This window comes from Oncorhynchus mykiss, chromosome 9 (genome assembly GCF_057628025.1).
Source record: "Oncorhynchus mykiss isolate SJ-2025 chromosome 9, ASM5762802v1, whole genome shotgun sequence".
Lineage (NCBI taxonomy): Eukaryota > Metazoa > Chordata > Actinopteri > Salmoniformes > Salmonidae > Oncorhynchus > Oncorhynchus mykiss.
Window position 1 is genome coordinate 72,619,823 of NC_143030.1, and position 25,550 is coordinate 72,645,372.

Here is a 25,550-nt window from a genome sequence, read left to right on the forward strand (position 1 = left end):
TCCGGGTTTGACCGGGGTAGTCCGTCATTGTAAATAAGAATTTGTTCTTAACTGACTGGCCCAGTTAAATAAAGGTGAAATAAAAATAAATAAACAGCTTGAAGATATGTGTTGTCAGTTCAATCATAAAAGCAACTAAAATGTATAACTTTGTAGTTAGGAAATAAGTACTGCAGCAGTGCCTGGTGCCAGTTACAAGCTTTATTAACAGAGCAAAATAAAGGACAGAAAGTCCAATGTCCAAAATAGAATTCAAACAAATATACATCTCAACCAAAAAAGCTACAAAAATAATAATAGCTATAATAACTATCAAATAAATATTCACATCAACAACAACATATTTGTCTTTCGTCGTTTGAATCAAACATTTCCCTGCGACATTCTTTAATGTCTTTAAAACATATTATAAAATAAGATTTGTACAATCAAACTATAACAGCGCATGCTAGGAGTAGGACTGCACTAATGTACCATACACTCGCTGCACTACACAATGACTGCCTGCATGTTAACTGATATGATCCATGAATTGTTTCTATATCAAAGACCTGAGCCCCTGTATGAGTTTGGAACTTGCAATTATAAGGAAACTCAAGAAAAAATATTCTGAATCCAAATTCCGATCAACCCTTGAGGTAGAAGCAGAATCTGCACTTCCATTGACTGTGGAAATGTCTCCTTGTACGTTACGCCCTCCTTTACTCCCTATCTGTGCAACGAACCAACCGATGAGCCATTCGGGAGTCTGGATTGGTTTCCTGTGTTGAACTGTTGCTAGGCAATGCTGAGGATTTCCAGTGTGTGACCAAGGAACTAGAGCCTTTGTGCAAATCAAATCACAGACTGACTGACCACCATGGGGGTCGTCCACAGCTCACCACATAGGTTAACAAACACTGTCTCAGTCACACACACATACACAAAAGGATTCAATTCAAGCTTTAATACCAAAATAAAGAGACACAAACCCCAAAATGAATCATGAAAAAAACACCTTCTTTCTTTGGCCAGCCTGCATGATTTTATTTTATTAGTAGTTCCTCTACCTCCCTAAATATTTCCAGATATTATATTTCCATATACCCTAGCCCCTTTTCACACATTGATTGTTAAAAGTGTTAAAAGTTAGGAGGCTTCCACATAACGTACCCCAAAGGAAAAAGCTTCAATAGTGCCAACAGTGACTAGAGCCGAACGTTTAAAACCAGATTCTCTCAGTCTCATTTCTTTAACTCACTCGTCTCCCAGCGATACTTCACAACTGATAGCATAGACTCACTGACATCTTCAAATAGCATTATTCCTCTTCATACTCAAATTCCAAACTCTTTAGTGGCACAGCGAGAGATGTCATTGGTTACCTTTACATACCAGTGGCTACTGACGAGACAGAAGCAGGGAAAGTGGAACCAGGTCGGACGCCATCTTGATTCTACAGCAGAAAGGATGGTTCAGTTTGTTTTGCTATACTGTATGTATATCCATGGAGTAGCAGCAGGATTTATTGGCCACTCGATCAGCTGACTTTGCATCACATTAAATCATTATTGCTTGATAGTTAAAGCCGAGATAGATCAATGCTGTACTGCACACACACAATTATAACCAAGAAGCAAACTATTAAAGCTGAAAAAGGGTCCTAGTTCAGTGACACATTGGACTGGACTGCCCTCCATGATGCTGGGACTTGAGGTGTAACAGAACAACGAGAGAAAGGGAAGGAAGAGTAGAAACATTTAGGAAGAGAGGAGACTAAATGAAGTGGAGGGCTACATTGTTGAACATTAAATAAATCAACAGCCATACTTCCAAAAATCAGGATGAAACTTAGGGGTTATTATTTGAATGGTGTAATGGAAACTGTATACTGTTTGATCATCGTTGATTATCAAAATACCAATACTGTGATGCTACACGCTCTTCTGTAGTAGGATTTCGTGAACTGGACATCACATTTCCCCAGTGGATTCAGCTAAGTTTTTAAGCAGCATCTTCTAGTTTCAAACAGACAGTCCTGTAAATAATCACCTCAAAGAATTGCAACACTGACCTGCCAACCATTACCAGACGTAACTTCACAGATCTCTTGACAGAACTGCATTAAACTGTGTTGTGCCTATGGCCCCGATTAAAACTATACCCCACTTCCTGGAAGTGTTTTTTTCTTCATCAAAGCACTCCTCATCAGACAATTCTCAGCTACAATCACATTGTTTTCTATCTCTGGAAGCACCAGTACATTCACATTGTTTTCTATCTCTGGAAGCACCAGTACATTCACATTGTTTTCTATCTCTGGAAGCACCAGTACATTCACATTGTTTTCTATCTCTGGAAGCACCAGTACATTCACATTGTTTTCTATCTCTGGAAGCACCAGTACATTATCATTGTTTTGTGACTTATCCATCCAATATCCATCTGTTCTGTACTTTTCCTCTGTAACCTGGTACTCCACTGACTGAGAGCAGATGGCTCACACTGGTGTCTGTCTGTCTGTGTGTATATCTGTCTGTCTGTCTGCCTGCTTGCCTGCCTGTCTGCTTGTCCGTTCGTCCGCCTGCCTGCTTGTCTGTCTGCCTGACACCTTCCTGTTCACGCAATCAGCCCTTATCCATCAAGTCCTCCTCTCCTCACGGCCGAGACAATGAGAAGTGTAATGGCCCTCTGTTCATGCTATGATCCCATCAAACACTCCTCTCTCCACATCTCTCTCAATCAGTCAGCCCCCGTTGGGCCTTAATCAAGAAGAGCACAAACACTGTTTGACCACTGATTTGCTCATGTTGCTACACCTTATAGTTGACACTCTGTAATACAGAGGGGATACAATTATCAGTAATGTCTGAGATATTATCATGCTCAATTTAGTTTGTTAAATAGGTATTTAATTGTCTTGAGAGGCATTTTTACATCCCAATGTTAAAGCTTTGTCACACGTTGCACATTTCTCCAATTTGGACAAATCAACATGTTCCTAAATAGTAGTGATGTCACACCATCATGGTTGCATACTGTAACAGGTGAGAAAAATGGTTCTCTGATGATCAAAAAGCCAAGTTACAGTAGTGAAAAAGATGAGATATGCACTGAAGAGTAGTTCAGGACAAGGTGTCCACCTGTTCTGAGTTTCTTTGACTTTGGGGGCGGGGGGGTCAGCATGGAGGAAGAGCCTTCTCATGATAAAGCTATCGTGATGAAACCAACCACACCTTCCCCGAACCAAACAGTCAAGGGGTTCTGGGGAATCGGAGCAGCGTGTTGGAAGGGAGTGAAAGCCCCCCCCCCCCCCCCCCCCCGCCCGGGTCTCCACTCACATGATGGAGCAGCTCTTGGTCTTCTCCTTCTTGAAGGTGGAGGAGAGCAGCTCGGAGCGGCTGGGGAGATGGAGGAGCCTCTTGGATAAGCGTTGAGTGGGGCTGGTCTTGGGGAGGGGCTGGAGCTTGTTGATGCAAGCCAGAGAGGCCGTACGGAACACACTGTGGATACTCTTCTCTGAGGTGAACGCGGAACACTCCAGGTAGGCCTCAGTACCAAGCTGCTTGGCCATGGAGGAACCCTGGGGAGGAAGGGGCAGAGGAGAGCGGCTGAGAGCTTATTCTGTTCCACACAATAGATTTCACCATACATCTCTATCTGAACAGGCCGTGTGTGTGTGTGTGTGTGTGTGTGTGTGTGTGTGTGTGTGTGTGTGTGTGTGTGTGTGTGTGTGTGTGTGTGTGTGTCAAGGTCTCCATCAGGAAAATGTGGCACCGGACATTTGACCGCCAACATTTTAATTTACCAGACATAAGAAATGTATGGACCCATATGCATTGGGTGTGTAACTTGATTAGTGCGTCCACCCACGCTGCTCAGCATGACAGAAATCACATTTAGAATACGGTAATTTATTCTTACAAATTCTGATGTTTTGAAGATGTTAGAATAAATGTTTAGAATACCTGTTTAGTTTTGTGCCGCATAATATCTATTAAAACATTCAGTATATGTTTTCAAAATGCATACTTCCTCAAGCAATACTGCAAAGTGGTGTGTGATGCGCTAATGAAGCCTGCCTTCTGTTGCTGTTTGATGCCGCATTCAAGACAAATGGGAACTTAGAAATCTAAGATTTCTGTCTTCAGTGCGTTCAAGACAACTGGGAAAGTAACTAGGTCTGACTGGGAAAAATCCAACTCGGAATTAAAACTCTGGACTTTCTGACCTGACGATCACTGACGTCATGATTTGACCTCGTAGAGGATTTTCCACTCAAAGGCTCTGCATCTGCATGCTGTACACGTGTGCCAATTTAATTCCACAAAACTATGCACATGAACCTATAGACCGCATGACCAGTCAAATGTACAGTGGGGAGAACAAGTATTTGATACACTGCCGATTTTGCAGGTTTTCCTACTTACAAAGCATGTAGAGGTCTGTTATTTTTATCATAGGTATACTTCAACTGTGAGAGACGGAATCTAAAACAAAAATCCAGAAATCACATTTTATGATTTTTAAGTAATTAATTTGCATTTTATTGCATGACATAAGTATTTGATCACCTACCAACCAGTAAGAATTCCGGCTCTCACAGACCTTTTCTTTAAGAATCCCTCCTGTTCTCCACCTGTATTAACTGCACCTGTTTGAACTCGTTACCTGTATAAAATACACCTGTCCACACACTCAATCAAACAGACTCCAACCTCTCCACAATGGCCAAGACCAGAGAGCTGTGTAAGGACATCAGGGATAAAATTGTAGACCTGCACAAGGCTGGGCTGGGCTACAGGACAATAGGCAAGCAGCTTGGTAAGAAGGCAACAACTGTTGGCGCAATTGTTAGAAAATGGAAGAAGTTCAAGAAGACGGTCAATCACCCTCGGTCTGGGGTTCCATGCAAGATCTCACCTCTTGGGGCATCAATGATCATGAGGAAGGTGAGGGATCAGCCAAGAACTACACGGCAGGACCTGGTCAATGACCTGAAGAGAGCTGGGACCACAGTCTCAAAGAAAACCATTAGTAACACAATAAGCCGTCATGGATTAAAATCCTGCAGCGCACGCAAGGTCCCCCTGCTCATGCCAGCGCATGTCCAGGCCCGTCTGAAGTTTGCCAATGATCATCTGGATGATCCAGAGGAGGAATGGGAGAAGGTCATGTGGTCTGATGAGACAAAAGTAGAGCTTTTTGGTCTAAACTCCCCTCGCCGTGTTTGGAGGAAGAAGAAGGATGAGTACAACCCCAAGAACACCATCCCAACCGTGAAGCATGGAGGTTGAAACATCATTCTTTGGGGATGCTTTTCTGCAAAGGGGACAGGACGACTGCACCGTATTGAGGGGAGGATGGATGGGGCCATGTATCGCAAGATCTTGGCCAACAACCTCCTTCCCTCAGTAAGGGGGCCCAAAACAACGACCCAAAACACACAGACAGGGCAACTAAGTAGTGGCTCCGTAAGAAGCATCTCAAGGTCCTGGAGAGCCCTAGCCAGTCTCCAGACCTGAACCCAATAGAAAATCTTTGGAGGGAGCTGAAAGTCCGTATTGCCCAGCGACAGCCCCGAAACCTGAAGGATCTGGAGAAGGTCTGTATGGAGGAGTGGGCCAAAATCCATGCTCCAGTGTGTGCAAACCTGGTCAAGAACTACAGGAAACATATGATCTCTGTAATTGCAAACAAAGGTTTCTGTACCAAATATTAAGTTCTGCTTTTCTGATGTATCAAATACTTATGTCATGCAATAAAATGCAAATTAATTACTTTAAAATCATACAATGTGATTTCTGGATTTTTGTTTTAGATTCCGTCTCACAGTTGAAGTGTACCTATGATAAAAATGACAGACCTCTACATGCTTTGTAAGTAGGAAAACCTGCAAAATCGGCAGTGTATCAAATACTTGTTCTCCCCACTGTATTTCCATTGACTGGTTTATCCATCAAGGCATTATTTGGCAATGTTTTTTTTCTTCTTCTCCCAGACAATTTTTTTAATCTGCTTTTTTTTAAAGTGAACAAAAACCCTGGCCTATGTGTGTCTTCTCAGTCTCACCTGCTCATGGGTGATGGGGACCTGTTTCTGATTGGACAGCTCCATCAGGGTGCAGACGTCTGTGCGCAGGTCGGTCTTACAGCCAATGAGAAGGATGCGTGTGCTGGGGCAGAAATCTAAGATCTCTGTCTTCCACTGGAGAGACAACAGAGCAGATATTTACCAACATGATAATGAACAAGTCATGATTTGGGGAAGTTAACCAAATTACAAATGTAATTCCCCTCATGATTCCCAAGATAAATAGTCTACGGACCTGGTGAATCACATAGCTATAAACTAAAACGCAGAAATATGTTGCCTGGTCTCTGTTTTGAATTGCAAGTTTTGAAAAGTCCAATAAAAGCCAGATGATTTGAGCCTGGTAGCTGGATTGAAAACATCTCTGGGGACTTGCAGACAGTTAGGAATACCGTTTAGAGAGAAAAAAGAGAGAGAAAAGAGAGAGACAGAAAGATAAAGTGAGAGATGGGAGCCATTACCTTCTTGAGCCCACAGTCGAAGGTGTCTGGGCGGCTGATGTCAAAACAGAGGAGCACCGCGTCAGAGTCACTGTAACAGAGAGGCCTCACATTGTCATAGTAGGGAGAACCTAGAGGAGAGGACAGAGACATGTTACAGACGCCCAGAACAACATTCAGATGTAGTAAAGGGAAGAACATATAGAAAAACAAAAATAGTTTGGTCTAACACCCTCACCAAATACTGTCCAAGGTAAATGATAGTAGACTCTTTTCTTTTAACAAGATAATGCAGAAAGGAGACATCATATCCAAGAAGAAACAACATTTAGTTGAGTGCAATAGAGAGAGTGAGAGAGAGAGAATGGAACATAAACATTTCGACATACCAATTAGGATCTGGCTAAAAATACTTGAATCTGTTATAGAACCCATTGCCCTTTATGGTTTTGAGGCCTGGGGTCCGCTCACCAACCAAGAATTCACAAAATGGGACAAAGGCCAAATTGAGACTCTGCATGCAGAATTCTGCAAAAATATCCTCCGTGTGCAACGTAAAACACAAAATAATGAATGCAGAGTAGAATTAGGCCGATACCGAGTAATGATCAAAATCCAGAAAAGAGACATTAAATTCTACAACCACCTAAAAGGAAGCGATTCCCAAACCTTCCATAACAAAGCCATCACCTACAGAGAGATGAACCTGGAGAAGAGTCCCCTAAGCAAGCTGGTCCTGGGGCTCTGTTCACAAATACAAACACACCCCACAGAGCCCCAGGACAGCAACACAATTAGACCCAACCAAATCATGAGAAAATAAAAAGATAATTACTTGACACATTTGAAAGAATTAACAAAAAAACTGAGCAAACTAGAATGCTATTTGGCCCTTAACAGAGAGTACACAGTGGCAGAATACCTGACCACTGTGACTGACCAAAACTTAAAGAAAGCTTTGACTATGTACAGACTCAGTGAGCATAGCCTTGCTATTGAGAAAGGCCACCGTAGGCAGACCTGGCTCTCAAGAGAAGACAGGTTATGTGCACACTGTCCACAAAATGAGGTGGAAACCGAGCTGCACTTCCTAACCTTCTGCCAAATGTATGACCATATTAGAGGCACACATTTCCCTGAGATTACACAGATCCACAAAGAATTTGAAAACAAATCAGATTTTGATAAAGTCCCATATCTATTGGGTGAAATACCAGTGTGACATCACAGCAGCAAGATTTGTGACCTGTTGCCACAAGAAAAGGGCAACCAGTGAAGAACAAACACCATTGTAAATACAACCCATATTTATGTTTATTTATTTCCCTTTTGTACTTTAACCATTTGCACATTGTTACAACACTGCATATACAGTGCCTTGCGAAATTATTCGGCCCCCTTGAACTTTGCGACCTTTTGCCACATTTCAGGCTTCAAACATGAAGATATAAAACTGTATTTTTTTGTGAAGAATCAACAACAAGTGGGACACAATCATGAAGTGGAACGACATTTATTGGATATTTCAAACTTTTTTAACAAATCAAAAACTGAAAAATTGGGCGTGCAAAATTATTCAGCCCCTTTACTTTCAGTGCAGCAAACTCTCTCCAGAAGTTCAGTGAGGATCTCTGAATGATCCAATGTTGACCTAAATGACTAATGATGATAAATACAATCCACCTGTGTGTAATCAAGTCTCCGTATAAATGCACCTGCACTGTGATAGTCTCAAAGGTCCGTTAAAAGCGCAGAGAGCATCATGAAGAACAAGGAACACACCAGGCAGGTCCGAGATACTGTTGTGAAGAAGTTTAAAGCCGGATTTGGATACAAAAAGATTTCCCAAGCTTTAAACATCCCAAGGAGCACTGTGCAAGCGATAATATTGAAATGGAAGGAGTATCAGACCACTGCAAATCTACCAAGACCTGGCCGTCCCTCTAAACTTTCAGCTCATACAAGGAGAATACTGATCAGAGATGCAGCCAAGAGGCCCATGATCACTCTGGATGAACTGCAGAGATCTACAGCTGAGGTGGGAGACTCTGTCCATAGGACAACAATCAGTCGTATATTGCACAAATCTGGCCTTTATGGAAGAGTGGCAAGAAGAAAGCCATTTCTTAAAGATATCCATAAAAAGTGTCAGTTAAAGTTTGCCACAAGCCACCTGGGAGACACACCAAACATGTGGAAGAAGGTGCTCTGGTCAGATGAAACCAAAATTGAACTTTTTGGCAACAATGCAAAACGTTATGTTTGGCGTAAAAGCAACACAGCTGAACACACCATCCCCACTGTCAAACATGGTGGTGGCAGCATCATGGTTTGGGTCTGCTTTTCTTCAGCAGGGACAGGGAAGATGGTTAAAATTGATGGGAAGATGGATTGAGCCAAATACAGGACCATTCTGGAAGAAAACCTGATGGAGTCTGCAAAAGACCTGAGACTGGGACAGAGATTTGTCTTCCAACGAGACAATGATCCAAAACATAAAGCAAAATCTACAATGAAATGGTTCAAAAATAAACATATCCAGGTGCTAGAATGGCCAAGTCAAAGTCCAGACCTGAATCCAATCGAGAATCTGTGGAAAGAACTGAAAACTGCTGTTCACAAATGCTCTCCATCCAACCTCACTGAGCTCGAGCTGTTTTGCAAGGAGGAATGGTAAAAAAATTCAGTCTCTCGATGTGCAATAGAGACAGACCCCAAGCGACTTACAGCTGTAATCGCAGCAAAAGGTGGCGCTACAAAGTATTAACTTAAGGGGGCTGAATAATTTTGCACGCCCAATTTTTCAGTTTTTGATTTGTTAAAAAAGTTTGAAATATCCAATAAATGTCGTTCCACTTCATGATTGTGTCCCACTTGTTGTTGATTCTTCACAAAAAAATACAGTTTTATATCTTTATGTTTGAATCCTGAAATGTGGCAAAAGGTCGCAAAGTTCAAGGGGGCCGAATACTTTCGCAAGGCACTGTATACATGATATTTAATTTGTAATGTCTTTATTCTTTTGGAACTTCTGTGAGTGTAATGTTTAATGTTCATTTGTATTGTTCATTTCACTTTAGTATATTATCTAATTCACATGCTTTGGCAATGTTAACATATCTTTCCCATGCCAATAAAGCCCCTTGAATTGAATTGAACTGAGTGAGATAGAGAGAGAGAGACAAGGAGACATATAGCGAGAGAGAAAGAGAGGACAGAGACCAGGGGTAATCTCTGAGGGGTGTCACTTCTCATGCTGAGCTGTACTTTGCTGTCCCTTTCCGCTCTCTCTTTTCTCTCCTCTCCTATCCTCCTCATCTCCTCCCTATCCTCCTCCTCTCCTTTGCTATCCTCCTCATCTCCTATCCTCCTCATCTCCTCCCTATCCTCCTCATCTCCTCCCTATCCTCCTCCTCTCCTCTCCTATCCTCCTCATCTCCTCCCCATCTCCTCCCTATCCTCCTCCTCTCCTCCCTATCCTCCTCCTCTCCTCCCTATCCTCCTCATCTCCTCTATATCCTCCTCATCTGCTATCTTCCTCCTCTCCTCCCTATCCTCCTCCCTATCCTCCTCCTCTCCTCCTCATCTCCTCCCTATCCTCCTCCTCTCCTCTCCTCTCCTCCTCATCTCCTCCCTATCCTCCTCCTCTCCTCTCCTATCCTCCTCATCTCCTCCCTATCCTCCTCCTCTCCTATCCTCCTCATCTCCTATCCTCCTCCTCTCCTCCCTATCCTCCTCATCTCCTATCCTCCTCCTCTCCTCCCTATCCTCCTCCTCTCCATCTCCTCTCCTATCCTCTACATCTCCTCCCTATCCTCCTCCTCTCCTCATCTCCTCTCCTATCCTCTACATCTCCTCCTTTCCTCCCTATCCACATCTCCTCCTCTCCTAGCTATCCTCCTCTCCTCTTCTATCCTCCTCCTCTCCTCCCTATCCTCCTATCGTCTCCTCCCCTCCTTCTCTTCTCTCCTCCCTTATCTCCTCTTCTCCCTTAACCTCCTCACCTCCCATCTCTTCTCCTCTCCTCCCTTATCCACCTCGCCGCTCCTCCCCATCCTCCTCTCCTCTCCTCCTTTATCCTCCTCTCCTCTCCCCTATTGGTGTTTCAGAGTGGGAGAAGATGACAATCAAGACACTAAATCCACATTTATATTTTTATCACTGGATTAAACAAGTGGAACAGAACAGCGAGGCTGGCTGGCTGGCTGGGAGCAGCAGAGCAGGCAGACGCTCCCACTCATGTACTCGGAATCCTTAAGCAACTACCCCCCATTCTCTCCGCCTCCCCCCTCTCGCCCCCTCTACACACCCCCTAGTCTTCCCTCCACTCAGCGCAGCGTAATACCTCCAGTCCCTCTGCCGTTACCACAGCAACAGCCTTGGAATCCTCTATCTGCATCAGGCGTTCCTCCCACCCCTCCTTAAAGGCTGGCCGCAACTGCCAATCATCTTACACACTGCTGTCCTGATGCCCACCCACCTACCCACCTACCCGCTCTACACAATTCTCTGTTAAAACAATGTTGGGGCACACACACATGCATGGAAACGCATGTTATCACGTATGCAGGCACACACAGTCACACATGCACTCACACAGTGGCACGCACACAGTCACACAGCCACACACGCAAACAAACACATCTTGGTTACTTGAGTCTCTCGCACTTGTTTATTGATTATATTTGTTATATTTGGCATCAGCGGAAGGTGACTCTTATCTCTTCATCTAGTTAGAAATGAGAGGCTTAGATGGATAATCATGTTAAGTCTGATTAAAAAGGGACTTCCAATTGGTATCTAATGGATATAATATATATATATATATATATCTTTCCACTTACGGTTATGTACACCATATACAATGGAACACATTCCTAATATTGAGTTGCACCCCCTTTTGCCCTCAGAACAGCCTCAATTCATCAGGGCATGGACTCTACAAGGTGTTAAAAGCATTCCACAGGGATGCTGGCCAATGTTGACTCCAATGCTTCCCACAGTTGTGTCAAGTTCGGATGGGACGTTAAACGGGTGTGTTGACTCTCTGAGGTCATTAAAGATCCCATGGCACTTATTGTAAGAGTAGGGGTGTTAACCCCGGTGTCCTGGCTAAATTCCCAATCTGGCCCTCAAACCATCACGGTCACCTAATAATCCCCAGTTTACAATTGGATCATTCATCCCCCTCCTCTCCCCTGTAACTATTCCCCAAGTCGTTGCTGCAAATGAGAACGTGTTCTCAGTCAACTTACCTGGTAAAATAACGGATAAATAAAACATGTAAAAAGTTGTCTGGATGTCCTTTGGGTGATGGACCATTATTGATACACACGGGAAACTGAAAAACCCAACAGCATTGCAGTTCTTGACACAAACCGGTGCTCCTGGCACCAACTACAATACCCCGTTCAAAGGCACATAAATATTTTGTCTTGCCAATTTACCCTCTGAATGACACACATACACAATCCATGTCTCAATTGTCTCAAGGCTTAAAAAACCTTCTTTAACCTGTCTCCCCATCTTCATCTACACCAGGTATTCCAAAACTGGTGTGCGCCATGCCGTCAGGGGTACGCTAAATAAATAAATTAAAAAATCACATTTCTAAACAGTCCATTTATATTTTCCAACGGGACTATATAAACTCAGCAAAAAAAGAAAAGTCCTCTCACTGTCAACTGCGTTTATTTTCTGCAAACTTAACATGTGTAAATATTTGTATGAACATAAGATTCAACAACTGAGACATAAACTGAACAAGTTCCAAAGACATGTGACTAACAGAAATGGAAAAATGTGTCCCTGAACAAAGGGGGGGGGGTCAAAATCTAAAGTAACAGTCAGTATCTGGTGTGGCCACCAGCTGCATTAAGTACTGCAGTGCATCTCCTCCTCGTGGACTGCACCAGATTTGCCCGTTCTTGCTGTGACATGTTACCCCACTCTTCCACCAAGGCACCTGCAAGTTCCTGGACATTTCTGGGGAGAATGGCCCTAGCCCTCACCCTCCGATCCAACAGGTCCCAGACGTGCTCAATGGGATTGAGCTCCGGGCTCTTCCCTGGCCACGGCAGAACACTGACATTCCTGTCTTGCTGGAAATCACGCACAGAACGAGCAGTATGGCTGGTGACATTGTCATGTTAGAGGGTCATGTCAGGATGAGCCTGCAGGAAGGGTACCACATGAGGGAGGAGGATGCCTTCCCTGTAACGCACAGCGTTGAGATTGCCTGCAATGACAACAAGCTCAGTCCGATGATGCTGTGACACACCGCCCCAGACCCTGAACGGACCCTCCACCTCCAAATCGATCCCTCTCCAGATTACTGGCCTCGGTAGAACGCTCATTCCTATGACGATAAACGCAAATATCGACCATCACCCCTGATGAGACAAAACCGCGACTCGTCAATGAAGAGCACTTTTTGCCAGTCCTGTCTAGTCTAGCGACGGTGGGTTTGTGCCCATAAGCGACGTTGTTGCTGGTGATGTCTGCCTTACAACAGGCCTACAAACACTCAGTCCAGTCTCTCTCAGCCTATTGCGGACAGTCTGAGCACTGATGGAGGGATTGTGCGTTCCTGGTGTAACTCGGGCATTTGTTGTTGCCATCCTGTACCTGTCCAGCAGGTGTGATGTTCGAATGTACAGATCCTGTGCAGGTGTTGTTACACGGGATCTGCCACTGTGAGGATGATCAGCTGTCTGTCCTGTCTCCCTGTAGTGCTGTCTTAGGCATCTCACAGTATGGACATTTATTTCCCTGGCCACATCTGCAGTCCTCATGCCTCCTTGCAGCATGACTAAGGCACGTTTACGCAGATGAGCAGGGACCCTGGGCATCTTTCTTTTGGTGTTTTTCAGAGTCAGTAGAAAGGCCTCTTTAGTGTCCTAAGATTTCATAATTGTGACCTTAATTGTCTACCGTCTGTAAGCTGTTAATGTCTTAACGACTGTTCCACAGGTGCATGTTCATTAATTGTCTATGGTTCATTGAGCATGGGAAACCGTGTTTAAACCCTTTACAATGAAGATCTGTGAAGTTATTTAGATTTTTACGGATTATCTTTGAAAGACAGGGTCCTGAAAAAGGTTTATTTGGGTGAGTTTTTTCTCTCGCCTCGTTTCACTGCCAAAAATAAAATTAAACCATCTAGTGTTCAGCGAAATAACAACACAATGTCAAATACAGGTAGCCTAGTCAAATAATTAACATCCAATCACATTAATCGTTACTCTCTCGCGGGAATTCCACTAACGGTCTGTATGTAGCCAAACGTACCTGTTGCTCATTCCGATTGCTCGAAGATGGATAAATGGTTAAAAAAAGTAGGGCCCGCGTCCATAGAGACACATACCTGCTCTACTGGTAGTACTGCTACTACCAGCGGTACTACACCTGCACCTGTCGATGACACAAGTTGTTCTGCTTCCACGAGCACATCCAGTGCTAACATCCGTAATTCTACATTTGTTGTTAGCCCAGCTAGCATGGACACTGACAGTTGTGAATCTGATGCAGCGGAAGAGCTACTGCCCCCTTACCCGGGAAAACACCAATCTACTGCCCCTTACCTGGGAAAGCACCAAGCTACTGCCCCTTACCTGGGAAAGCACCAAGCTACTGCCCCCTTACCTGGGAAAACACCAATCTACTGCCCCCTTACCCGGGAAAACACCAATCTACTGCCCCTTACCTGGGAAAGCACCAAGCTACTGCCCCTTACCCGGGAAAGCACCAATCTACTGCCCCTTACCTGGGAAAGCACCAAGCTACTGCCCCCTTACCTGGGAAAACACCAAGCTACTGCCCCCTTACCCGGGAAAGCACCAATCTACTGCCCCCTTACATGGGAAAGCACCAAGCTACTGCCCCCTTACCTGGGAAAACACCAAGCTACTGTCCCCTTACCCGGGAAAGCACCAAGCTACTGCCCCTTACCTGGGAAAGCACCAAGCTACTGCCCCTTACCTGGGAAAGCACCAAGCTACTGCCCCCTTACCCGGGAAAGCACCAAGCTACTGCCCCTTACCTGGGAAAACACCAAGCTACTGCCTCCTTACCTGGGAAAACACCAAGCTACTGCCTCCTTACCTGGGAAAACACCAAGCTACTGCCTCCTTACCTGGGAAAACACCAAGCTACTGCCCCTTACCTGGGAAAGCACCAAGCTACTGCCTCCTTACCTGGGAAAACACCAAGCTACTGCCCCCTTACCTGGGAAAACACCAAGCTACTGCCTCCTTACCCGGGAAAACACCAAGCTACTGCCTCCTTACCCGGGAAAACACCAAGCTACTGCCTCCTTACCCGGGAAAACACCAAGCTACTGCCTCCTTACCCGGGAAAACACCAAGCTACTGCGCCTTACCTGGGAAAACACTAAGCTACTGCCTCCTTACCTGGGAAAGCACCAAGCTACTGCCTCCTTACCTGGGAAAGCACCAAGCTACTGCGCCTTACCTGGGAAAACACCAAGCTACTGCCCCCTTACCTGGGAAAACACCAAGCTACTGCCCCCTTACCTGGGAAAACACCAAGCTACTGCCTCCTTACCTGGGAAAACACCAAGCTACTGCCCCCTTACCTGGGAAAACACCAAGCTACTGCCCCCTTACCTGGGAAAACACCAAGCTACTGCCCCTTACCTGGGAAAGCACCAAGCTACTGCCCCCTTACCTGGGAAAACACCAAGCTACTGCCTCCTTACCTGGGAAAGCACCAAGCTACTGCCTCCTTACCTGGGAAAGCACCAAGCTACTGCGCCTTACCTGGGAAAACACCAAGCTACTGCCCCTTACCTGGGAAAGCACCAAGCTACTGCCTCCTTACCCGGGAAAGCACCAAGCTACTGCCCCCTTACCTGGGAAAGCACCAAGCTACTGCCTCCTTACCCGGGAAAGCACCAAGCTACTGCCCCCTTACCTGGGAAAACACCAAGCTACTGCCCCTTACCTGGGAAAGCACCAAGCTACTGCGCCTTACCTGGGAAAACACCAAGCTACTGCCCCCTTACCTGGGAAAACACCAAGCTACTGCCCCTTACCTGGGAAAACACCAAGCTACTGCGCCTTACCTGGGAAAACACCAAGCTACTGCCCCCTTACCTGGGAAAACACCAAGCTACTGCCCCTTACCTGGGAAAGCACCAAGGTACTGCCTCCTTACCCGGGAAAGCACCAAGCTACTGCCCCCTTACCTGGGAAAGCACCAAGCTACTGCCTCCTTACCTGGGAAAGCACCAAGCTACTGCCCCCTTACCTGGGAAAACACCAAGCTACTGCCCCTTACCTGGGAAAGCACCAAGCTACTGCGCCTTACCTGGGAAAACACCAAGCTACTGCCCCCTTACCTGGGAAAACACCAAGCTACTGCCCCTTACCTGGGAAAACACCAAGCTACTGCCCCTTACCTGGGAAAACACCAAGCTACTGCCCCTTACCTGGGAAAGCACCAAGCTACTGCCTCCTTACCTGGGAAAACACCAAGCTACTGCCTCCTTACCTGGGAAAACACCAAGCTACTGCGCCTTACCTGGGAAAACACCAAGCTACTGCCTCCTTACCTGGGAAAGCACCGAACAACAGACAGGGACGTCAGACCATGGAAGAGGTGCAAACATGATGAGAACTACAATTATTTGGGTTTAATTACATTATTTTGGGAGCCTTTCCTCAGACACAATGTGTTAAATGTGCAAAAGTACTATCTCACAACTCATTGAAACCTTCGCTCTGGTGCAGACATTTAGAAACAAAACATAACAATTTGAAAAATATGCCATAGGAGGTTTTGAGTGAGAATAAAGATGACTTTCGAGTAGTAAGACATGTATAAAAGCAACAGATACCGTTCATAAGAAGGGGCTAGAAGTGTCTTATATGGTGAGTTACTGAGTGGCTAGGACAGGCAACCCCCATACTATTGTGGAGGACTTCATTCTTCCTGCTACCGTGGATATGGGTGGGACAATGCTGGGGGAAAAGGCCCAAAAAAACTATACAGACAATGACTTCATCAAACAACACTGTTTCACAACGCATCAGTGACATGGCAGGACATGTTTTGAAACAATTACTGCTTTGCATACAAGCCAGTGAACTCTATGCATTACAGCTGGATGAGTCAAGAGACGTGGTGGGCCTGGCACAGCTCCTGGTATATGTCCGTTACGTTTATGAGGGGGGGTCAATTAAGGAAGACATCCTCTTCAGCAAACCACTGGAAACCAGGACAACAGGAGATAATATTTTTAAAGTACTGGACAGCTTTGTGACATCAAATGGACTTTGGTGGTCAAGATGTGTTGGTATCTGTACTGATGGATGTGTTGGTATCTGTACTGATGGATGTGTTGGTATCTGTACTGATGGATGTGTTGGTATCTGTACTGATGGATGTGTTGGTATCTGTACTGATGGCGCAAAAGCCATGGCAGGGAGACATAGTGGAGTGGTAACATGCGTGGGACACTTGGCTACACTGCAGCATCCACTAAGAGGCTCTTGCTGCCAAGGGAATGCCTGACAGCTTGAAATACGTTTTGGACAATACACTGAAAATGGTTACCTTTGTTAAAGCAAGGCCCCTGAACTCTCGTGTATTTTCTGCACTAAGCAATGATACGGGCAGCGATCATGTAACGCTTTTACAACATACAGAAGTGACCTGGTTATTAAGGGGCAAAGTATTGACACGTTTTTTTTTATTGAGAGACAAGCTTAAAGTTTTCTTTACTGACCATCATTTTCACTTGTCTGACAGCTTGCATGATGACGAGTTTCTCACACGACTGGCCTATCTGGGTGATGTTTTTTCTCGCCTGAATGATCTGAATCTAGGATTACAGGGACTCTCCACAACTATATTGTGTGCGAGACAAAATTGATGCTATGATTAAGATATTGGAGCTCTTCTCTGTCTGCATTAACAAGGACAACACACAGGTCTTTCCATCATTGTATGAGTTTTTGTGTACAAATTAACTCAAGCTTACAGACAATGTCAAATGTAATATAGAGAAGAACCTGAGTGAGTTGGGTGAGTAATTACACAGGCACTTTCCTGAAACGGATTACACAAACAACTGGATTCGTTATCCCTTTCATGCCCTGCCTCCAGTCCACTTACCGATATCTGAACAAGAGAGCCTCATCGAAATTGCAACAAGCGGTTCTGTAAAAATTTAATTTAATCAGAAGCCACTGCCAAATTTCTGGATTGGGCAGCTCTCAGAGTATCCTGCCTTGGCAAATTGCAGTGATGCCCTTTACAACCACATACCTACATGAGAGGGCATTCTCAGCACTCACTAGCATGAAAACTAAATACAGGCACAGACTGTGTGTGGAAATGATTTAAGACTGAGACTCTCTCCAATATAACCCAACATTGCAGAGTTACAGTATGTGCATCATTTCAAGCACACCCTTCTCATTAACCTGTGGTGAGTTATTTACAATTTTCGATGAACAAATAAGGTTTTATATGTAAGATGGTTAAATAAAGAGCAACATTATTGATTATTATTATGTTATCATTTGTGCCCTGGTCCTATAAGAGCTCTTTGTCACTTCCCACGAGCCGGGTTGTAACAAAAACTCACACAAATTCTTATGTTTAATAAATGTATCGTATAGTGTGTGTGTGTGTGGCAGGCTTACAATGAGGCAAAAAACAATATTTGAGAGTGCGCTGACCCTGGTGTTAGAGGGGGTACAGCTGACCCTGATGCTAGAGGGGGTACACAGCTGACCCTGATGCTAGAGGGGGTACACAGCTGACCCTGATGCTAGAGGGGGTACACAGCTGGAGGTTGAATGTTTGAAGGAGTACAGGAATATAAAAAGTTTGGGAACCACTGATCTACACTGACTGAAGTGGATTTAACAAGTGGCATCATTTAGGGATCATAGCTTTCACCTGGATTCACCTGGTCAGTCTATGTCATGGAAAGAGCAGATGTTCTTAATGTTTTGTACACTCAGTGTATACCACACTAGCCGACAATGTCACCAGACATAACCAAGCTAATTTATTTACAATGTAATGTACAGAACAACACAAAAAGTAGCCACCCTTTGCCTTGATGACAGCTTTGCACACTCTTGGCAATCTCTCAACCAGCTTCATGAGGTAGTCACCTGGAATGCATTTCAATTAACAGGTGTGCCTTCTTAAAAGTTAATTTGTGGAAATTCGTTCCTTAATGCGTTTGAGCCATTCAGTTGTGTTGTGACAAGGTAGGGGTGGTATACAGAAGATAGCCCTATTTGGTAAAAGACCAAGTCCAAATTATGGCAAGAACAGCTCAAATAAGCGAAGCGAAACGACAGTCCATCATTACTTTAACACGTGAAGGTCAGTCAATCTGGAAAATGTCAAGAACTTTTAAAGTTTCTTCAAGTGCAGTCGCAAATGATGAAACTGGCTCTCATGAAGACCGCCACAGGAATGGGAGACTCAGAGTTACCTCTGCTGCAGTGGATAAGTTCATTAGAGTTACCTGCCTCAGAAATTGCTCACAGAGTTCAAGTAACAGACGCATCTCAACATCAGCTGTTCAGAGGAGACTACGTGAATCAGGCTTTCATGGTCGAATTTCTACAAAGAAACCACTACTAAAGGACACCAATAATAATAAGAAGACTTGCTTGGGCCAAGAAACATGAGCAATGGACAAAAGACCTGTGGAAATGTGTTCTTTGGTCTGGAGTCCAAATTGAAGATTTTTGGTTCCGACCACCGTGTCTTTGTGAGACGCGGTGTGGTTGAAACGGATGATCTCCACATGTGTGGTTCCCACCATAAAGCATGGAGGAGGAGGTGTTATGGTGGGGGGGGGGGGGATTTTTAGAAATTTTAGCAAATATATATTGAAAATGAAATGCATAAATATCTAATTTACTTTACTTAAGCATATGTGGGAACTCCTTCAAGACTGTTGGAAAAGCATTCCAGGTGAAGCTGGTTGAGAGAATGCCAAGAGTGTGCAAACCTGCCATCAAGACAAACTGTGGCTGTTTGGAGAATCTCAAATATAAATAATGTTTTGATTTGTTTAACACTTTTTTGATTACTACATGATTCCATGTGTTATTTCATAGTTTTATGTCTTCACTATTATTCTACAAAGTAGAATATATTTAATTAATAAATAAAAACCATTGAATGAGTAGGTGTTCTAAAGATTTTGACCAGTACTGTATATTCTGTTCTCAAAAGGAGGGCCCCTCAACAAGGTCTTACTCAGGGCTCTAAAAAGCTTGGTAAAATGTAGGCCACCGTGGCCAGTTCATATAGATCAGTGGATCTCAAAATGTTTAATGTACCACCAAGTTCGTTTTACTCTGCCTGGAGTACCCCTGCACTAGTGATAGCGGATATAGGTTGATGATATAGGGGGAGAGGATGTAGTTACCTGACGTGTCCCACAGACTGAGCTCCACACGCTGCTCCTCAAGTTCCAGACACGCTGTGTAGTTCTCAAACACTGTGGGAACATAAGTCTGAAGAGAGGAATGACATAGCAGTCTGTTAATATCCTCCCTGCTACAAGTGATGAACTTCATTTTCACAATTCAGATCTACATTAAAGTGAAATACAGTCTTCTAATACGACAATAGTAAACATTTGAGTGTAAACGAATTAGCAGGCTAGCCCAATAAAAATGAATGGAAAAAAATGATGCATGATCATATGTCTTTTTCAATGTGGTGATGAAACCCATTTCAACGTGGCGAAGATCAGAAGCCTACAGTAGAACATGTGATATAAGCCGATGTGAAAACTGTGAATTATTGGACATGCGCATCATGTAGTAGATACAGGCATCCTGGCCCGAAGCGGATGATGCTCTATCAGAAATGAATCCATCGTCAATTTATTCCCAACTTTTAAAAGAGCCGTTTATGAGGCTGATCAAATCCTCAGAAACATGTGCTCAATCAATATGGAATCTTTGCAGAACATGTATAATGTGTATCTTAAAATGATAGTATTGCAACAGGAGAACAAATATTCGCATACCTCTGGATAACAATCCTTCGCGAGGACTTGCAACATCGCAGTTTTTCCGCATTGAACATCCCCAACAAGAACCAGTTTACATCTCACCACCAACGGCTGTGGATTTCTCCTTTCCTTCATATTTGTAACAGTCAAGAACACAAGTCTTTATTAAAGAAAAAGAGTAAAAACGCGAAATCCAAAAGAAAAACGTCCTTGTTAGCGGTAGAGTACCGTAGCCTATTCTGAAGTGTGGTCTAGTCCTAGAAGGATCCTTGCATTTGATGTAATGAGAGTCAATACTGCGTCTCTTTATAGTGCGCTCCAACAGCCAATGGGCGCGCGGTTTTCCCGACTCTCTTGTATTTCTTTCACAGCCGCAGAGTTCTATTGTCCCTGACCGCTGAAATTAAATGGGTTATTTTGCCTTATGCCAGGTAGTTATAGAAATACAATTTTAAACATAAATAATCCACATCAAATTATTATGACTTTGTTTATGAGACAGTTTTTCTCTAGGGCTTCAAGTCAAGATGGCAATACATGTGCTGGAGAGATCCAAGTCCAACACAAATCTGAAAGAAAAACAAACTTTGTAACCCTAAACCTCACTATTTCCAATAGCAGTTATTTTAGCCTACCTGTTCATTTGCATTTCATTACACTCAAATAATATATGCAGGCTACTGTATTAGTATGTTGGTCAGTCGTTAAATCAAGTTGGCATATTATTCCTCAGGACATTCAGTATGGTCTGGTCTGTTGCTCTAGATCTAGGCTTTAAGGTCACCAATTAAATCATTAGATTGACTTAACTCTGCAAGATCCATAGATCAAATAACTCTTAGAAAAAAAGGTGCTATCTAGAACCTTAAAAGGGTTCTTTGGCTGTCCCAATAGGAGAACCCTTTGAATAACCCTTTTTGGTTCCAGGTGAAACTCTTTTGGATTCCATGAAGAACCCTTTCCACAGAGGGTTCTAGTTGGAACCCAGAAGGGTTCTACCTGAAACAAAAAAGGGTTCTCCTATGAGGACAGCCAAAGAACCCATTTGGAACCCTTTTTTCTAGGCATAAGGGCTGAGGACAGTAGCCATCAGACGATTTCCACTGTTAGATAATCAGTCTGCTGTCATCAGAACCACAGGCTCAAATCACTGGGCAGAGTTGTGGGATGGACTACATCTAATTAGTCTGCTGTCATCAGAACCACAGGCTCAAATCACTGGGCAGAGTTGTGGGATGGACTACATCTAATTAGTCTGCTGTCATCAGAACCACAGGCTCAAATCATTGGGCAGAGTTGTGGGATGGACTACATCTAATTAGTCTGCTGTCATCAGAACCACAGGCTCAAATCACTGGGCAGAGTTGTGGGATGGACTACATCTAATTAGTCTGCTGTCATCAGAACCACAGGCTCAAATCACTGGGCAGAGTTGTGGGATGGACTACATCTAATTAGTCTGCTGTCATCAGAACCACAGGCTCAAATCACTGGGCAGAGTTGTGGGATGGACTACATCTAATTAGTCTGCTGTCATCAGAACCACAGGCTCAAATCACTGGGCAGAGTTGTGGGATGGACTACATCTAATTAGTCTGCTGTCATCAGAACCACAGGCTCAAATCACTGGGCAGAGTTGTGGGATGGACTACATCTAATTAGTCTGCAGATATAATGACAGTGATTAAGTTTTCAAAGTAATCTAAAGCATCACTTCCCAACCCTCTTCTCGGGGACCACCAGACATTTCACATAATTTTGTTGTAGCCCGGAACTGGCACAACTGATTCCATTAGTCAAGGGCTTGGTGATAGTTGCCTAATGGAATCAGGTATGCCAGTTTAGGGCTGGTGGTACCAGAGAAGACGTTTGGGAATTAATGACCCATCATCATATTTTTATAGATATTTTTTCAACGAGTAGTTTGAGCTCCAATCCTTGATTTGTCATCCGTCTATTTAACTTTAATTGTCAACTTCACTAACCTAACATAAGAGAAACCAATGTTAGGTTAGTCATGAGGTTCTGTTGACTCTTCCCAATAGATTCCATTTGCATTGACTCTTTGTGATTTGCATCGAAGCCCTGTGATCCAGGGGGTTTGTGTATCATGGAGTTGTGATCTTAGTATTGTTTGTCTATCTGACAGCAAATGAAGTGGAATTTCAAAAGTCGGATCTAATTGAGCTCAACACCTAAAACCCTCCTGGCTTCATCTCAATAACTCACACCCACTGGGAATATAGTAGTAGTTGAGTAGTAGTTGAGATAGTGAGCTCGTGAGAGAAGCTATAGGAGCAATAACTCACACCCACTGGGAATATAGTAGTAGTTGAGATAGGAGCAATAACTCACACCCACGGGGAATATAGTAGTAGTTGAGATAGTGAGCTCGTGAGAGAAGCTATAGGAGCAATAACTCACACCCACTGGGAATATAGTAGTAGTTGAGATAGGAGCAATAACTCACACTCACTGGGAATATAGTAGTAGTTGAGATAGGAGCAATAACTCACACCCACTGGGAATATAGTAGTAGTTGAGATAGGAGCAATAACTCACACCCACTGGGAATATAGTAGTAGTTGAGATAGGAGCAATAACTCACACCCACTGGGAATATAGTAGTAGTTGAGATAGGAGCAATAACTCACACCCACTGGGAATATAGTAGTAGTTGCTATAGGAGCAATAACTCACACCCACTGGGAATATAGTAGTAGTTGCTATAGGAGCAATAACTCACACCCACTGGGAATATAATAGTAGTTGAGATAGTGAGCTCGTGAGAGAAGCTATAGGAGCAATAACTCACACCCACTGGGAATATAGTAGTAGTTGAGATAGGAGCAATAACTCACACTCACTGGGAATATAGTAGTAGTTGAGATAGGAGCAATAACTCACACCCACTGAGAATATAGTAGTAGTTGAGATAGGAGCAATAACTCACACCCACTGGGAATATAGTAGTAGTTGAGATAGGAGCAATAACTCACACCCACTGGGAATATAGTAGTAGTTGCTATAGGAGCAATAACTCACACCCACTGGGAATATAGTAGTAGTTGAGATAGGAGCAATAACTCACACCCACGGGGAATATAGTAGTAGTTGCTATAGGAGCAATAACTCACACCCACTGGGAATATAGTAGTAGTTGCTATAGGAGCAATAACTCACACCCACTGGGAATATAATAGTAGTTGAGATAGGAGCAATAACTCACACCCATTGGGAATATAGTAGTAGTTGAGATAGGAGCAATAACTCACACCCACTGGGAATATAGTAGTAGTTGCTATAGGAGCAATAACTCACACCCACTGGGAATATAGTAGTAGTTGAGATAGGAGCAATAACTCACACCCATTGGGAATATAGTAGTAGTTGAGATAGGAGCAATAACTCACACCCACTGGGAATATAGTAGTAGTTGCTATAGGAGCAATAACTCACACCCACTGGGAATATAGTAGTAGTTGAGATAGGAGCAATAACTCACACCCACTGAGAATATAGTAGTAGTTGAGATAGGAGCAATAACTCACACCCACTGGGAATATAGTAGTAGTTGCTATAGGAGCAATAACTCACACCCACTGGGAATATAGTAGTAGTTGAGATAGGAGCAATAACTCACACCCACTGGGAATATAGTAGTAGTTGCTATAGGAGCAATAACTCACACCCACTGGGAATATAGTAGTAGTTGCTATAGGAGCAATAACTCACACCCACTGGGAATATAGTAGTAGTTGAGATAGGAGCAATAACTCACACCCACTGAGAATATAGTAGTAGTTGAGATAGGAGCAATAACTCACACCCACTGGGAATATAGTAGTAGTTGCTATAGGAGCAATAACTCACACCCACTGGGAATATAGTAGTAGTTGAGATAGGAGCAATAACTCACACCCACGGGGAATATAGTGGTAGTTGAGATAGGAGCAATAACTCACACCCACTGAGAATATAGTAGTAGTTGAGATAGGAGCAATAACTCACACCCACTGGGAATATAGTAGTAGTTGCTATAGGAGCAATAACTCACACCCACTGGGAATATAGTAGTAGTTGAGATAGGAGCAATAACTCACACCCACGGGGAATATAGTAGTAGTTGCTATAGGAGCAATAACTCACACCCACTGGGAATATAGTAGTAGTTGAGATAGGAGCAATAACTCACACCCACTGGGAATATAGTAGTAGTTGCTATAGGAGCAATAACTCACACCCACTGGGAATATAGTAGTAGTTGAGATAGGAGCAATAACTCACACCCACGGGGAATATAGTAGTAGTTGCTATAGGAGCAATAACTCACACCCACTGGGAATATAGTAGTAGTTGCTATAGGAGCAATAACTCACACCCACTGGGAATATAATAGTAGTTGAGATAGGAGCAATAACTCACACCCATTGGGAATATAGTAGTAGTTGAGATAGGAGCAATAACTCACACCCACTGGGAATATAGTAGTAGTTGCTATAGGAGCAATAACTCACACCCACTGGGAATATAGTAGTAGTTGAGATAGGAGCAATAACTCACACCCACTGGGAACATAATAGTAGTTGAGATAGGAGCAATAACTCACACCCATTGGGAATATAGTAGTAGTTGAGATAGGAGCAATAACTCACACCCACTGGGAATATAGTAGTAGTTGATATAGGAGCAATAACTCACACCCACTGGGAATATAGTAGTAGTTGAGATAGGAGCAATAACTCACACCCACTGGGAATATAGTAGTAGTTGAGATAGGAGCAATAACTCACACCCACTGGGAATATAGTAGTAGTTGAGATAGGAGCAATAACTCACACCCACTGGGAATATAGTGGTAGTTGAGATAGGAGCAATAACTCACACCCACGGGGAATATAGTAGTAGTTGAGATAGGAGCAATAACTCACACCCACTGGGAATATAGTAGTAGTTGAGATAGGAGCAATAACTCACACCCACTGGGAATATAGTAGTAGTTGAGATAGGAGCAA

The 25,550-nt window shown here is 43.7% G+C and overlaps 1 protein-coding gene across 1 annotated transcript; it reads right to left on the bottom strand.

Annotated features, from left to right (window-relative positions):
- Positions 1 to 186: 186 nt before the first annotated feature.
- Positions 187 to 20,910, bottom strand: LOC110532727 (rho-related GTP-binding protein Rho6). The gene is made up of 5 exons (XM_036988787.2): positions 20,551 to 20,910; positions 19,942 to 20,029; positions 6,534 to 6,643; positions 6,052 to 6,186; positions 187 to 3,562 (listed from the first exon to the last, which is right to left on the bottom strand). The coding sequence occupies exons 1-5, from the start codon at positions 20,668 to 20,670 to the stop codon at positions 3,317 to 3,319; spliced, it is 699 nt and encodes a 232-aa protein (XP_036844682.1). The 5' UTR covers positions 20,671 to 20,910; the 3' UTR covers positions 187 to 3,316.
- Positions 20,911 to 25,550: the final 4,640 nt, after the last annotated feature.